This window comes from Loxodonta africana, chromosome 15 (assembly GCF_030014295.1).
Source record: "Loxodonta africana isolate mLoxAfr1 chromosome 15, mLoxAfr1.hap2, whole genome shotgun sequence".
NCBI lineage: Eukaryota > Metazoa > Chordata > Mammalia > Proboscidea > Elephantidae > Loxodonta > Loxodonta africana.
The window spans coordinates 76,605,680-76,621,820 of record NC_087356.1 but is presented as its reverse complement, the minus strand read 5'-3'; the positions used below and the strand labels follow the sequence as shown (position 1 = coordinate 76,621,820).

General features: G+C 41.0%; 1 protein-coding gene across 2 annotated transcripts in view; it reads left to right on the top strand.

The window, feature by feature from the left end:
- The window catches only part of ARHGEF12 (Rho guanine nucleotide exchange factor 12), a 172,957-nt gene extending 157,627 nt beyond the window's left edge, over nt 1-15,330 (top strand). For both annotated transcript variants that reach the window (XM_010597934.3, XM_010597933.3), the window contains 8 exons: nt 365-452; nt 859-945; nt 1,250-1,329; nt 1,607-1,840; nt 4,383-4,853; nt 6,279-6,595; nt 7,868-7,937; nt 8,520-15,330. In XM_010597934.3, coding sequence (XP_010596236.2) covers nt 365-452; nt 859-945; nt 1,250-1,329; nt 1,607-1,840; nt 4,383-4,853; nt 6,279-6,595; nt 7,868-7,937; nt 8,520-8,530 — 1,358 coding nt within the window. In that variant the 3' untranslated portion in view covers nt 8,531-15,330. The remainder of the gene's footprint in view (nt 1-364; nt 453-858; nt 946-1,249; nt 1,330-1,606; nt 1,841-4,382; nt 4,854-6,278; nt 6,596-7,867; nt 7,938-8,519) is intronic.
- Nucleotides 15,331-16,141: the final 811 nt, after the last annotated feature.

Sequence of the window (16,141 nt, the reverse complement as noted above, 5' to 3'; positions counted from 1 at the left end):
GAGTGTTATTAACGGCCTACCGAGAGGGCAATCCCGAATTAACGCAAAAGAGCAGTAGCGTTCAGTGCAGTGATTTAGATGTGTTGATATCTTCCTGTGTCTGATAATCCTGTGGGACCCCTGTTACTTTTTGTAATCTTTGTTTTACTGAAGTAGCCTGTGTATAGTATAATATACGGGAAGTTGCACACTTTAAGTATACGACTTGATGAATTTTTACAAAGTGAATACGTGTTTCCAAGGTGAACCCATATAACCTTTATCTAGATTAAGATGCAGAATATTACCAAGGTCCTAGAAACCTTTCTTATGTCTGCTGTAGGTCATAGTGTTAGAGTCAGTTTTGTCTTTTTTTCCCCCCCAGATAACAAAGCGTTATTCGTCATTTCCATGTCAGACAATGGAGCCCAAATTTATGAACTAGTGGCTCAGACAGTTTCTGAAAAGACCGTGTAAGTATTAGATTTAGCTGCCTTACCCCAACTAATATTCATCTTTATCCTGAGGTATACTGTTTAACAAACTTGACTTTGTTTAGTAGGACTTTGAAAACCAAAGACTGGAGTGGAAACCAAACACTTCCCCTGTTACTCTTTCAGAGATGCTCTTTTCGAAAGTCTTTTATTTTGATTCTGTTTTGTTGGAAGTGTCTTTTTTGTAAAAGAAAAAATTCTCAGAAGTGTCAAGTGAAGTTTTTTTAATGGGTAGTATATCCAAAATGATGTCAGGCTTTTCTTTAAGGTAGAGTTCTCTTAGGTGTTGTGTTTTTGTTTTGTTTTGATTTTTGCTGAGTATATTTAAGGGTGTTTCTTTTTCCCTCCCCTTTTGTATTTTGGGTTCTTTTAATACTTCCTGCAGCTGGCAGGACCTAATCTGTCGGATGGCTGCATCAGTGAAAGAGCAATCCACAAAACCAATTCCATTACCAGAGTCACCACCTTGCGAGTGAGTGTTCCCTTTGTGCTTTATAGGTCTTATTTTGTATTTTGGAGCCCTGGTGGAGCAGTGGTTAAGAGCTCAGCTGCGAACCAAAAGGTTGGCAATTTGAATCCACCAGCCGCTCCTTGGAAACCCTATGGGGCAGTTCTACTCTGTCATATAGGGTTGCTGTGAGCTGGAATTGACTCGAAGGCAACGGGTTTGGCTATTTTGTATTTTTGGTCAGAAAAGGAATAGTTAATTCTTAATTTTGTTGCAATGGTGTTTAAGTACCTCATGAAGCTGAAAGATTGTTTTCTTTGTCCCACAGAGGAGACAATGATGAAGAAGAACCTTCAAAATTAAAAGGGGAACATCGTGGCATTTCAGGCACTGGCCTGCAGAGTCCAGGTAGACACTTCCTTTAAGTTAACCTGAAAGAATGGAGCCTGTCTTTTAAAATGCAAAGAAACGTTAAAACTCTTTTGGTTAATGCAGATTCTGGCATCAGCTATTCAGTTTTCCAAACTTCGCTCTGAGCCTTCTGCCTGCCCAGAGTGCTGTGTGTTTTATTTAACAGCTACCTCTGTAGCAAATGTGGTTATTTTTTTCCAAGTGTTTCCTGAATGCTTCATGTTAAAAGTTAAGTGTTGTTAAAATACACTCTACCTTTTCTCCCATTGAACAGACAGAGATTTGGGATTAGGGTCTCCCTTAATGTCCTCAAAAGCTCAGGCTCGTTCACTGGGCACCGCTGAGAAACCGGAGGTTGACGAGTTCTTGGCAGCTGAGAGACCCTTTGCAGAGGAGCGGCACGCAGATGGGGCCCTAAAGGAGCTTGGAGTCGGTTACCAAATCTCAATCCCAGGTCCGCATCTTCCTGTCTCAGAGGAACGGTGGGCATTGGACGCCCTAAGGAATTGTAAGTTTTATTCACGCCTTATGACCAATACTTATTAAGGACTAAGTTGTATAATGTATTTTCCAGGCATTTACGGAGAATCCAAAGAAGTAATAGCTGTGATTTTTACCTTTAAGAAATTTAGTTTAGTTGGGAAGATGGTAGAAACAACACCCTCACCCTCCTTTTTTATCAATGAAGATATGTCACAGTTGGCCTGTGTCGGGTTAACTATAGAAGGGGGAAGCATCAGAGAACAAGGGAGATGTGATTATTGTTTGAAGAATGGGTGTGATTCAGATAAGTGTGTAGAGGAATGAAAGGCGTTTAGATGGGAATAATGGTAGGTCCAAAGCATAGGGGGAGAAAACTCTGAGGGTTTTCAGAGAGTGGCATGTAGACTGGAGCCCTGGTGGCACAGTGGTCAAGAGCTCAGCTGCTAACCAAGAGGTCAGCAGTTTGAATCCACCAGCCGCTCCTTGGAAACCCTGCGGGGCAGTTCTATTTTGTCCTGTAGGGTCGCTATGAGTCGGAATCTACTCACTGGCAATGGATTTTAGTGAGTAGACCAGTTGGGCTGAGGTAGAATGTATAAGTTAAAGGAATCATGTGAGATAAGGTTGGAAAGATGAAGATGTGCTGTTGAGCCCAGCTGTCGTGAATCTTGAATCCTCCATACTTTAGGGATGACACGTCGCAGTGTTTTGAGGACTTTTTCAAACTACATTTTCTTGCGGAGATTCTAGTATTCTTCACTGTGCTGGCCCTGTTTCCTCCCATCCCAGCACCCCTCCCACCCCCATACACATACACATGAGAGTGTGTGGCCCTTGTCACTCCATAGCTGCCCCCTCCCTTCCCAGCTTGGTGGAGAATCACTAATAGGCTATGTCTCTGTTACAGGTGGGAGTGTAGCACATCTTCCAGGTATACTGAGGTGGGAAAAAAGTTGTGAACCATTCCTCTAGCTGTGGAGAACCATTCAGAGTTTTCATTAGCATGGCTAATGAAAAAAAGATTAATCTGGGAAAGCCACATAAGGATTATGATGGAAAGAAGTTTTGGGGTGGGGAGGGGGGTGCGGGGTGCAGTTACTAAATAAGCTGTTGTGGGTAGTACCCTGGGCTTGAGGCTAAAAGGTTTTAGACTAGAGTGGTATCAGAAGGGATAAAAATGAAGTGATGGTGTCAACCAATACTTGAAAGAATTGACTTTGAATGTGAGGGCAAAGGAAAGGGAATACTGAGGTATTTTCAGTATTCTTGTGAGAAATAAGAGGGAGAAAGGGACGCCCCCCTTCCCTCACCCCCAGCTCAGACACACTTCTTTTTTTGTTTGGCAGAGATTATGGGCCCAGTCTTAAAACATGTTGAGATTAAGATAAGGAATGACAAGGGATTTAGGGGATGTGACTACCAAGAAGTTGGAGTTCTAGGACTGGAACTCTGGAGAGAGATTAGGGAAGAGGTGGGTTTGAGTTTCAAAGCCTTAAAACTTCATAGAAGCTCTGAGGAGGTGAATGTAGAGCAGAAAGATGGAGGGCCAAAGACTCAACCTACACGGAAACTGTTTACCTAAAGGATGTAAAAAAAAAAAAAAAAGGATGTAAAGGAATTGGTAAAGTTATTCAAAACCTAATTTACTCTGAATTCTCTTAAATTGGCATTGTCTTAATGATTTCTGATGGTTTGACTAAATTTGTCTGAGTAATTTTATCACGATGTGAGTGACCTCATTGCATCACTTTGTCCATTCAAAATTCAATTGGTTCTTATTTTCAACAACCTCAAGAAGCTGTGCCACTAGTAAGGTAATTTTTAAAACACTGGTAAATATTTCCTTATTCTTTGAAATTATACATGTGACCAAATCATTGGAAACCCTGGTGCTGTAATGGCTAAGTGCTACAGCTGCTAGCCAAAGGGTCGGCAGTTCGAATCCGCCAGGCACTCCTTGGAAACTCTATGGGGCAGTTGTACTCTGTCCTATAGGGTCGCTATGAGTCGGAATCGACTCGAGGGCACTGGGTTTTTGGACCAGATCATTGGAATTAAATTTTATTATGAGGCACTTTTATTTCCTTCTTCATCATTTAGGGGGATTCTTTGGGTTATCATAAAATGATAATATAAATGTTCTGTGTATCTAAGAAAATTAGAAAAAGAAATAACGCTTATGTGTAGAGTACCTGCTTCTGGAAAAAGCAGAACTTCTAGCATTTTTTTTCCTGGCTTACCAAGGCTTTCAACATCCTTAAGAAGTACCTCTGGGGTGTTATTCCAGTTATACGGAATGAAAAATAGAGGCATAGTTATTTAGGAGTTCTAAGACTATGCTTAGATCTCTTCCATTCTAGTTTAATGTTAAATCTTCTCTAGAAAATGGTGCCCTATTTCATTTTTCAAAACAAAACCATGATTATATGAAATTAATATTTGATCCTATTTTACTAAAAAGATACTTTTTGAGGTACAAATTGGCAATTCAGCAAATGTAATTCTGGCAGTCTGAGATTATAGTAATGAGTGTGCTTTTTGTCTTTTTTCCTTCCTAAATCTTTCAGTGGGTTTGTTGAAGCAGTTGCTGGTACACCAGCTAGGTTTGACTGAGAGGAGCACTCAGGAAGACTGGCACCATTTCCCGAGATCTAGGACAGCCTCTCAGGGGGTACAGGCAGAGAGTGGAATCCAGAACTCTGAAAATATTAAAGCCTATCATCCTGGTGAAGGACAGATGCCCTTTAGAACTGGAACTGGTAACATTTCTGCTTATTGCAGTCCGAGGACTTCAACTGAATCTTCTGCTCCACGGGATTCAGTGGTACTGGCATCCCATGATAGCCAGGCAGGTAACATTGTAGTCATGGACCATATGAATATGACCCCAGAGATGCCTAGCCCGGAGCCTGAAGGGGGTCTGGATGAGAGTGGAGAGCACTTTTTCGATGCCCGTGAAGCACATAGTGATGATAATCCATCCGAAGGCGATGGAGCCATTAAAAAGGAAGAGAAGGATGTTCATTCACGCATCTCAGGCAAGTTTCTTTTCCCCATTGAAACCTTAATTTGGATTGTTAACAGATGTCATGTGTGCAGAAATGGGTGCTGTTTTGTTATTCTAGCATTACAGTGTGTGTGTGCACAGAAAAATCCCTCTGCTCATGAAGCACGAGTACTAGTAGGGGAAAGAGTAATGATAAATAAGTGACCAAATAAGTAGATGTCAGATAGTGAGAAGTATAGGAAGAAACATGAGTCAGCCCCGGGGGAAAGGGAGTAATGGAGGCAGGGAGGTGCTGTTCTAGGTAGAGTGATCAGGCAGAGAGCCTCCGATGAGGTGACATTTGAGCAGAGACCTGGGTGAAGTGAGGGAACAAGCCACGTCGACAACTGGGAGCAGAGTGCTCCAGCAGAGAGAAGCAGGGGAGCCAAGGCTGTGCGGCCAGAGCAAGCTCCTTATGGTTAAGGAACAGCAAGGATGTCACGTGGCTAGAAGAAGGGAGAAAATGGTTGGAGATGAGACAAGAGAGGGATTTGGCAGGGGGAGTGGTGGCAAGATCAAATAGGGGCTTTGTAATTATCAACTTTTAACTTTTAAAATATTAACTGATAAATTATTTAGGAATTGCCTTGAAATTTTGCTAAATTTAGCTATAATCTGAAGTGATAAAATGTATTTAAAACTAAATTTGAGAATTAAGGAATTAATGGCATTTTCCCATTTAATAAACTTCAAAGTTGTCAGCAAATTGTTGTTAGGTGCTGTCTAGTTGGTTCCACTTCATAGCGACCCTACATTCAACAGAACAAAACACCGCCTGGTACTGTGCCATCGTCACAGTCATTGCTGTGTTTGAGCCCATTGTTGCAGCCACTGTGTCAATCCATTTCATTGAGGGTCTTCCTCTTTTTCACTGACCCTCTACTTTACCAAGCATGATGCCCTTCTCCAGGGACTGGTCCCTCTCGATAGCATGTCCAAAGTACGTGAGATGAAGTCTTGTCATCCTCGCCTCTAATGAGCATTCTGGCTGTACTTCCAAGACAGATTTGTTCTTCTGGCAGTCCATTGTATATTCAATATTCTTTGCCAATAGCATAATTCAAAGGCATCAATTCTTCTTCAGTCTTCCTTATTCATTGTCGAGCTTTCACATGCATATAAGGCGATTGAAAATACCATGGCTTGGGTCAGTCGCACCTTAGTCCTCAAAGTGACATCTTTGCTTTTCAACACTTTAAAGAGGTCTTTTGCAGAAATCAGTATGGTGTTTGATTACTTGACTGCTGTTCCTATGGGTGTTGATTTGTGGATCCAAGTAAAATGAAATCCTTGACAACTTCAGTCTTTTCTCATTTATCATCGTGTTGCCTTATTGTTCCAGCAAATTACCGTCTCTGTTCTCTGATTTGATGATGATAGTACTAATCTCATCAAAGTGTTCTGTTCCCATCAACAGGAAACTACTTCATCCTTGATGGCTATGAGACCGTGCAGGAGAGCTCCACAGATGAGGAGGTTGTCTCCTCGCTTCCCCTGCAGCCTACGGCAGGCATCCCCTCTACGGACTCTACCTACCAGCAGCAGCATTCTCCCCAAGATGCTCATTCTGATGGGGCAAGCTCACCCTTCACCCCAGAATTCCTGGTCCAGCAACGCTGGGGAGCTATGGAGGATTCCTGTTTTGAGATCCAGAGTCCCTCTTCTTGTGCAGACTCACAAAGCCAGATCATGGAGTACATCCATAAGATAGAGGCTGACCTTGAACACTTAAAGGTACCTCCAGTTTCAGCATCCTCAGGACTTGATTATAAGAAACCCATTTGGCAGAGGGGAAGTACAGAATGATTGAAATGCTGATGTCAGTAAACTTGTTCAGGTTCTAGATTTGTATGCTTCTTTGATCCTATCCATGAGTAGTGTTGTTGTTAGCTGCCATTGACTCTGTTCCCAGATGATGGCAACCCAGTGCACAATGGGATTGGACCATTGTAATCCATAGGGTTTTCAGTGGCTGAGTTTTGGAAGTAGATCACTAGGCCTTTCTTTCTACCTGGATTAAAAGCTGAGATCAGCATTATTTCTCTGGTTATAAATCACAGGAACAGAAAAAGATGTAGCTCTATAAACTGTGTTTATATGAGTTCTCAAGTTTAAGAACCAAAATATATTTGGGATTGTTGGCTATCCTCCATGAGAAGATGTGAACAGTAAGCATAGATAGGCGGGGTTTGTATAGTCAGGCATCTAGGCCGGGAAATGCTATAACTTGCCATAACCTATGAATTATCTGTGAATCATTAGGCGGTGTGGGTAGTTTCCCAGACGCTGTGACAGGTAGGAATTGGCTTCGGTGACTCTCATAATCTAAAAACCAGGCCATGACTGGGATTTTTGTTAACTGGTAATTGAAAATAGCCCTGTTTTAGCCACTATTTTAAAACTGGCTTGTATAGTAATTTCTGAGAAAAGGACCCTGTTCACATTTGCCATCAGTAGACACAGCTGCAGGAACCCATTTCATTACATTTGGAAAAATAAGAGCTTCAAGTAGTTAGAGGTGTTGGGGACAAAGTTAAAATCTGATGCTGCTCCGTTTTTCCTTTAACTTTATATGCTAGGTTTCCCCTTGTTTCATATAATTATAGGTATGCAGTATCACCCCATTGCTGAGATGAGGTGAAATATCCACAAGGCAATTGAGGGCAGGTCCTTTCTAATACAGTTTATCATACCATATGATATAGGACTACTTTAGGGCAACTTCTGGGGGTGAGGAAATCACCTTGTATGGTTGTCCCCTCTTCGCTTTCTTTTTTACATAGGAAAGTTTGAAGTTATTCATTGAAGAGAAAAATGAATAAAAGAATAAAGTTCACTATTCCCCCCACTAAGAAAATTTCTAACAATGTTAATGTTGAAACTTGGAAGCATATACCTATAATGTTAAAAAAAAAAAAAGCCTCCTTTATTATTTTCAGAAGTTTTTTTTTTTTTTTTCTTTCCCCATCAAGTTTAAGTGAAAAACATATGGGTTTTATTTTACAGAAGGTGGAGGAAAGTTACACCATTCTTTGCCAAAGGCTGGCTGGATCAGCCCTCACAGACAAGCACTCAGGTATGTGAAAAGGACTCTAGACTTCAGAATCACCCTGCCTGAGCACTACATTGAATAAAATGATTTATTATTCTTTACAGCGAAAACCTTCTGAGATTCCATTTCTTTGCTGTTTTTTAAAAAACTGCGTATTTCTAAACATTGTAGATCACGCAGAGGCTGTGGTCTGCTGACTCAGCTTTCCTTCTCTCAGAGAGGAACTGCTGCTGTCAGTTCCCAGGCCGCCCCCTCCGCTCTCTACCTTTTCAAAAGCAGAAGGCGGGGCGGCGGTAAGCCTAGTAAATCTTAGTTTTGGTGCAAGATTTGCTGGTGCCCGTGGGACTCGCTAGTGGTGGAGGATTGGTGTCCTTGGGTGATGCAGTGCTTTTGTGTCTGCCCCGATGAGGAGGACAGTGACCCCTTCACTGGAAACGCATCTGTTCAGTGCAGTCCTTTCCACCCATTTGCGCACATCCTTTCAGAGGGAGCTGCTCTGATTTAGAAGCAGGTGTAACCACGCCCACGTATTTCATAGCTGTTCTTTACAGTGTTAATTTCTTCTTTCCCCTTAATGTGGTCCCCACTTATCTGTATTCTTCTCAGATAAAAGTTAGAGCCGCGCGTCCTGGAGGGACTGAAGGTTGTTGGATTTTGAGCATCAGCGCTGTATCACCGCATCCCGGCTCCAGCGTGGACGCAGAGAGTGTGCCAGAGGGTCTGCCTGTGAACCACCTGGGGCTGGCCATGTCCCAGTGTGCCCAAAGCGGGACTCGTTCTTCACAGTCTGGCAGCTGCACTAGTCTGTCTGTGAGGGGATGTCCGTTCTCTCACTCTGCTCTCCTCACTATTGGAAATTCACTTTGATTCTGAACAAAAACCAAATGTACAGAGCTTTGGGTGTAGGATATGAAATTGTACTTAGACTTAAGAAAAAGAAAAAAAAAATCAAATGTATTTATTTGACTTCATTCCGTATTTGAAAGCACATTTTAATTTTTATTCTGCCATGTTTTGTTTTAATTAAGTAGTGAGAGTTTTAGCCCATTGTATTTAGTACACCCAAGGATCAACTGCTCCTGAAGCAGAGTTCTGGATGGGGTTTTCGGAGGTTGGGTAGAGAGGTGAAGAAGATGAGGAAGTGAGAAGGGGGACGAGGAAGGGGTACTCCTTGCTCTCTGCTGTTCAGTTAGGCTGCCTCTCTGAGGGTCACCTCAGGGGCACAGTGTGCTGTGTGGCTCTTACGTGCAGAGGACTTGAGAGCTGTGTGCTACGCAGGTGGTCAGAGAGTAGGTCCCCCGCGAGGCAAGCACCTCTTCTCTGTAGCTGGCATCAACCCCCAATTAATAGGAATCCTCAGTGTACTAAATAGCCAGGCACTTGAAAATGGGTATGTTTTCTTCTCTTGTCTTCTTTTCTATTGAGGGTTGGGATTTGGGAGGGAAAGGAAAGCAAATTTTATTTTCTTGACTATAAATTTGTTATTCTTGGTATTGTTTCATTTTTATAATTATACATTAGACTTTGGCATTTGTGTAAAATTATCCCTGCAGCTCAAGCAGGAAGTAAAAACAAATGGAACTGCTTCAGACGGTGGTAGGGGTGGGGGTTGCTAAGGAAGGGTGGGATGGGAGTGGGTAAAGAGTTTGGGAAGGTTATCTAACTGAATCACTACTGAGTTAAACCATGGCTGTCATTAGCCACGGGTACTGCTGATTCTAAGGCCAGTAAAATTTTAGTACCTGGAGGTTTGACTCTAATTTTTGCACTGATGGTGCCAAAGGGCTCTCTGAGTCAGAAGGAGAGCCAAGGGTGGAGTGGAGAGAGAGGAGGTGGAAAAGGCAGAACTGCCCAAAACGTGCTCCAGAAGTACACTCTCTGCCTTCACTGCCAGAGCTCTTTCCACACTGGTGCATGGCTGACCTTCAAAATTGCAGACCAGAACATACACTGGATACTGCAGGCAAGGCGTTGGTAACTGCCTGCTCTGGGATGACGGTGGTACCGGCAACACCCTACAGAGAATAAATGTTTCAGAATTGTCACTTGAGAACTCCTTCAATTATATTGGGTTTCTGTGGTTTTCTTTGTACATCAGGTATATATATGTTTTGAAGTATTTCTGCCAACTGAAACCAAATCATTTGCCAAATCTGTAAATTCTGTTAATATACAAGAAACTCGTCCACTGCTCACAGCCTTCTATAGTGCCCTCTGGTCTCTGTGGGTAGTAGTCAGGATGTAATTGGTATTTTCCTGCAGTCAAAAAAAAAAATTTTTTTTTTCTTATGACAAATAGTAAGGATTCCCAACTACTTTTATAAACACTTCTGCAACTTAACAAGCTCGTCTATGTCCAGATGGCTATTTCTGTCTTTTCAAAACTGATCTCTGTTTTCAGATGGATCCCCTTGGATCTTTGGACCTCATCTATGAACTAGAATTATCTTGTGAGTTGTATATCAAGTATAACTTAAATCAGAAGGAAATAAAAACATTTTAGAAAGGGAGGCTTATCTGGTGACGCTTGGGACCGGAAACGATCTGTATCTCTTAGGAGAAGCAAGTAGAAACCAAATGGTTACACTGGGCTGCTGAAATGTTGTAGCTGTACACCTGCAGCCACTTGACACTAACACTGTCAGCTGGCAGGTAATCAGGAGAAAGGTAAATATAATAGAACTTTCATCTGAACTTCAGACACTACAGGGTAATGACGTAATTCTGTAGTGCTTAATTAAGCTTGTGGGTTAAGCAAAGTTTTCGGTTGTCTTTTAGCTCAGCCAATAACCTGGCCTTAGCTTTTCTTGTTGCCCAGTTTAACCTCCCCTGGGAACAGTAACAGGGCTAACTGGGAAGATACTTTGACCGTAGCTCTAGTACTTCTGAATAAATTCATTTTTTTTTTTCCTTCCAAATAAAGCCCCCAAGACGAAGTTTTCTTTTGAAAAGATCCCACAATTTTGAGTGTTGTTTTCATCTTACCGGCTTAATGTCTTCGCTCCGCCTCCCCAGCCTGGCACCCCACACCTTTCATTTCATTTTGACTGTAATTTCCTTACAGTCGCATCCATTTTTACTTTGATACTTATATCAGCCTTTCGGGATGATGGAATTCGATATTCATCCTGTCTTTGGGTGAGACCTGTTACTCTGTTACTCTCAGAGTGTTTTTCGCGAAGCTGTGTGACTACAAGTTGGAATCTACTTCATTTACCTGACGACACAGGACGGTGGACAAGGCAGCCTTCCCAGAGCTGGAGAGCTGGGGTTTAGCTACTGAAGTGACCTGCTGTGACACTGCGCTCTCTCCTGGGGGCTTAATGGCTCCTCTGCTATTAAGTGGCAAATTACATTTGGAGTGTCTCCTTCCTCTTCAGAGAACAGAGTTAATCAAGGCAAATCAGCAAGCCCCCAAAGTACTCTAATTTAAAATCGTGATTACTGTCCTAGAAGCCATATGTTTTGCATACTTTATAAAATCAGCTAACTTGGACTGCTTGAGTTATCTTGGCTTTTAGGACCTAAAATGTTAACTATTTATGGTGTAATAAATAGTTTTTTGGCTTTCTCTTCCCCTAAAATAACTAGCACTGTTAGAAAGGACAGGTCCCCTTTTAAAAAGTTTTGTTGTTGTTTGTTTCAGGGGGTGGCAGGGCTAATGTGACAGTAGAGGAGAAAAGTCCATTTTCTTCTTTTTGGAAGCTAAAGAAAATATGCTTCCAGCCAGTTTTCTTTTCCTTGCATACTTTTCTCTCTCTCTTTCTCTTTGGTGTTGGTAAACTTGGTGTATTACACGGGCCTACATATTTTAAATGGGAAGCTGTATTCTCTGAAGTTGATGTGTGATGTTGTTTGGAGCGACTAGAGCTTTGGTCACTCGTTCCTTCCCGTCTGCCACACAGGGCACCACCAACCTGTGCAGAGGACCTCAAAACCCAGAAATGAGGGGACCTTCCCGGGAACTTTCTGCTGGCTCGTATCCCCCCCTAGTATTACAATTTTTGTTTTGTAAATCATAGAGCTTTTTTTTTTTTTTTCCTGATTTTGCCCCTCCTTTTCAAAGCGATCTACAAAATTGTTCTCTTTCAAGAAGAGTTTCTTGTGCTGTTTCCTTATGCCTCCTCCAGTGGTACTGATGGTTTTGATCATAAGTTGGTAGGAAAAAAATGCACCTCCTAGAAGGAAGCCCTCCCCTCGTTCCCAGGCGCCAACTGCTAAGCGGACATACTGCAGAAATGGTAACTGTTATGTGCACACTGTTGGTTATTTTTAATAAGCCTCTTCCTGTTAGAACATTTTATTCTCCTTGTTCACCATACAATCATGTACTCTTTAACAGAAATTGCTTTAAAAAAAAAATCTGGAACTATCTTTTAAAAATCTTTATTAATAATCATGTATTTTTACTGATCACATTTTGAAATGCCTAAAAGACTTTATTGTTCTAATTATCCAGATGTACCTTTGTAAAATAGCTCTTTTATGAATTAGCTGATAAGGCTGTATGTTTCTGGAACAAAATATTGGTCATCTAAAAACTTTCTGTTTTCTGGGGTCTGGGAAAATAGAAAATGAGAGTTCAAATATTAAATAAGCTTAAAGGAACCAAATACTTGACTTTTTATTTGTATTCTTGTTTTTTTTTCTCTTTGTGCTAGTTATATTAGAAAAGTTGAGGAGCAGAGGAGGCCTTAATTTACCTGCCTGGTGGTTACTTCCTGCTTCATGGGAGCATCTTCACTAGTGAGAGTGGCCAGTTGATCTCAGTAACTTACAAACCTCCACGAGAAAACTGGCAAGCCGGGATTGGGGAACGCCTAGTGTCTGGGGCAGCTTTTATGATTCACTTGACGATAACTTTGGCCTACTGCTACCCTAAATGAAAAGAAGAAGAAAAAAAAAAAAGTATTATCATTTCTATCCCCCAATCCCAGGCTTCCTAACGAACATTTCTATGTTCTAGTGGATACCAGTTTACCCAGAAAGCTCACTCAGTTTTGGTCTTTTCTGCAGGTTGGTTTTGAAGTAGACACGTGATTTGACTTATCCTTGAGATGGTGTTTTTGTTTTAAGTCATTCACAGGGCACATTTGGCTACCAGATCTAATAGAGCATAACAAAAACACTTAGTATTTTTTAAGGATCTTTTAAACATGTAAAAAATGAACGGCATTCAAATGTGCTTTGCATAAGAGCAGTTCACCTGTTTGTGATAGAACAATACCTATACCATTCTCACTTGCTCCTAGATAGCCGGCAAAACCAAACCAAACCCATTGCTGTCGAGTCAGTTCTGAATCACAGTGACCCTACAGAACAGAGTAGAACTGCCCAAAGGGATTCTAAGGAGCGCCTGGTGGATTTGAACTGCCAACCTTTTGGTTAGCAGCCGAACTCTTAACCACTATGCCACCAGGGTTAGCCATCATCCAGTAGAAATGGAGAAAATGACACTATATTTGCATGTGAGCAGTATCTTGACTTTTTGCTGAACTCTTTCAAGCCAAGTGACTGGCTTTCCAAAGGTTTAATACCAACTTGAAAGACAAGAGGCTCTACCCTGATTAAAAAGCTGCTTTTCAGTTCAGCATGTCTTCCCGCTATGGTGAGTGTTGTAAAACATTACAGATAAATAGCTGGATGTCTTTCCTATTTTCCCCCATAATGTCAAGTATAATTATTATTACTAGTTGAAAGCACTTTCTTGATTTTAGTTGTCAGGGAATGTTTGTTTTGCCACCTATTATTACTAGTGAAGAGAGAGCTGGTGGTGCAATGGTTAAGCACCAGCTGCTAACTGAAATATTGGCAGTTCGAGCCCACCAGCTGTTCCATGAGAGAAAGATGTGGCAGTTTGCTTCCATAAAGATTTACAGCCTCGGAAACCCTGTGGGGCAGTTCTGCTCTGTCCTGTAGAGTCTCTGTGAGTGTAATGGTTTTATTACTAGTGAGATATCAGCATTACCTTAGCGTCAGCTGAGGCCTTGGTTTGAAATCATTTAAAGTGGGGAAAACTCTGGTGGTGCCATGATTAAGAGCTCAGGCTGCTATCCAAAACGTTGGCAGTTTGAATCCACCAGCCACTCCTCGGAAGCCCTATGGGGCACTCCTACTCTGTCCCATAGGGTTGCTACGAGTGGGAATTGACTGGAAGACAACCGGTAAAGCTCTCTTGCTAGCCTTTCTGTGTTTGATTAGGGTGCTTTAGGACCTACCAATAATTTAAGGCTTCCCTTAGAACATTTATTCGAGGGTATTCCTTTCTTTGCACAGGGACCATAGGGGTGGGGCTGCCTGAACACACCCTGCTCAGTAACACTAATTAGGGTACATCTTGGTAATCTGTTATAAAATGTTTACAAAAGTATCTCTACAGAGAATTTTTTTCTATCATTTTTAATATTAAAGATAGGTAGCATGATATAGTACAGCAGTTCTCAATCTCTTCTATCTCAGGACCCCTTTCTATGCTCAAAAATCATTGAAGCCTTTATTTTATTAAGGAGCTGATTTTCATGTGGATTATATTGACATTTACCTTATTAGAAATTAAAATGAGAAAACTGAAGCATCTATTAAACTGAAGCATCTATTAAGTCTTTTAGAAATAATACTAAACATGTTACATGATAACGTAAGTCCCATTTTTATGAAAAACTCCTGTATTTTCCACAATAGGAAAAATTTATTGCGATGTCCATAGTTCTTCAAATCTCTTTCAGTGTCTGGTTGAATAGAAGACAGCTGAGTTATCACGTTGGCTCTGCATGCAGTCTTTTGTGATATGTTGCTCTGAAGTATATGAAGAAAATCCAGCCTCACACAAATATAAGTTTAGGAAAGGAAGGAGTATTTTAATGGCCTTTTCAGATAATAGTGAATATTCTTCTTTGATGCTACACCAAAATTTACAAAGCGGTAGTTTCTTAAAGGATTACTGCAATGTGAAATCTGAAACCAAAGAACTTTTTGTACTCTTCCATTAAAGCCCATCGGTCTAATTTAAACTTGAAATGTGCAAAAGATGGGATCTTTTACCCATGCATGATTTTGTAACATCCTGTATCGGACCTTTGGAAAGTATTAGTTCACTGAGTTATGCAGGTCTTCCAAAGTTATGACACATTTCTTTATACAATAAAAAAAAAAAAGACATTTGTTAATATCGCTACTGACCTCATCGGAAAAATCTCAGGGTGGTGGATACAAATTTCCCATAATTCTAATTTGTCCTTGAAAACTTGGATTTCATCCTTGGCAACAAATACAGTTGTTTTCCTTGAAATGACAGGCTCACTTTCTTTGTTTTTGAGAAAATGCCTGCCAGATACCCACATCTGAATAGTAATTGCTTATTAGTGATTTTTTTCAAGTAAAAATGGTCTTCCATTAAAAAAAAAAAAAGGCGACTGGTTTAGCTCTCAGCATAAACAGTTCCACAAGTACTTTTTCCTGAAACACAAGCACTTTGGTATGTGACGGGGTGCTTTACGCATATTTTCCGTGTCATCACACAGAAATATTAAAAAGATATGTACGCAAGTATTGAGATTTAATAAAATGACTAATTTTTACAGTTTCAATGAGGGTATTCAAGTAAAAATGTCATTGTTTGTATCACAAGTGAGTGTTAGTAATACAGATCTGTGCTAAGCTGTCCGTTTTACCCTCCATTGCTTTTGCACCATTGGTGCAAACGTTAATACGGTGAAAAAGCAAGTGGTGTGTTAGTAGTTTTATGAAATAATTTTGACTTCTTAGACCCTCTGAAAGAGTCTTGGGGACCCTCAAGGTTTTGCAGACCACACTTTGATAACTGTTGGTATAGTGAAAAGAGCCTGACCTTAGACCGTCTGGATTCAGTCCCAACTCTTCTACTTACTTGCTGGGTGGCCTTGAGAGGGTTGCCCTCTTGGTTTCCATTTTCTCATCTGTAAAATGAGGCAAATAATACTTAACTCAGCAGAGTTGTTGTGAAGATTAATTAAATGAGAAATCGCCACGCATGTGGTTGGTTATCTCCCAAATATTTTTTTCTTTCCTTCGAGGATCTGGGTAATTAAAGTTGGAGAGGAAAACTACGATTAATGAATTTAGAACGTGTAAACCTCTCTTGCTGACTTAATGGTTATAATGGCTCTGTATATGTAAACCCTAGGCTCTTAGGTATGTGTGTGTGTGTGTTTGTGTTCATTTTTTTAAAAATTGGTTTGCTGACCTTGATG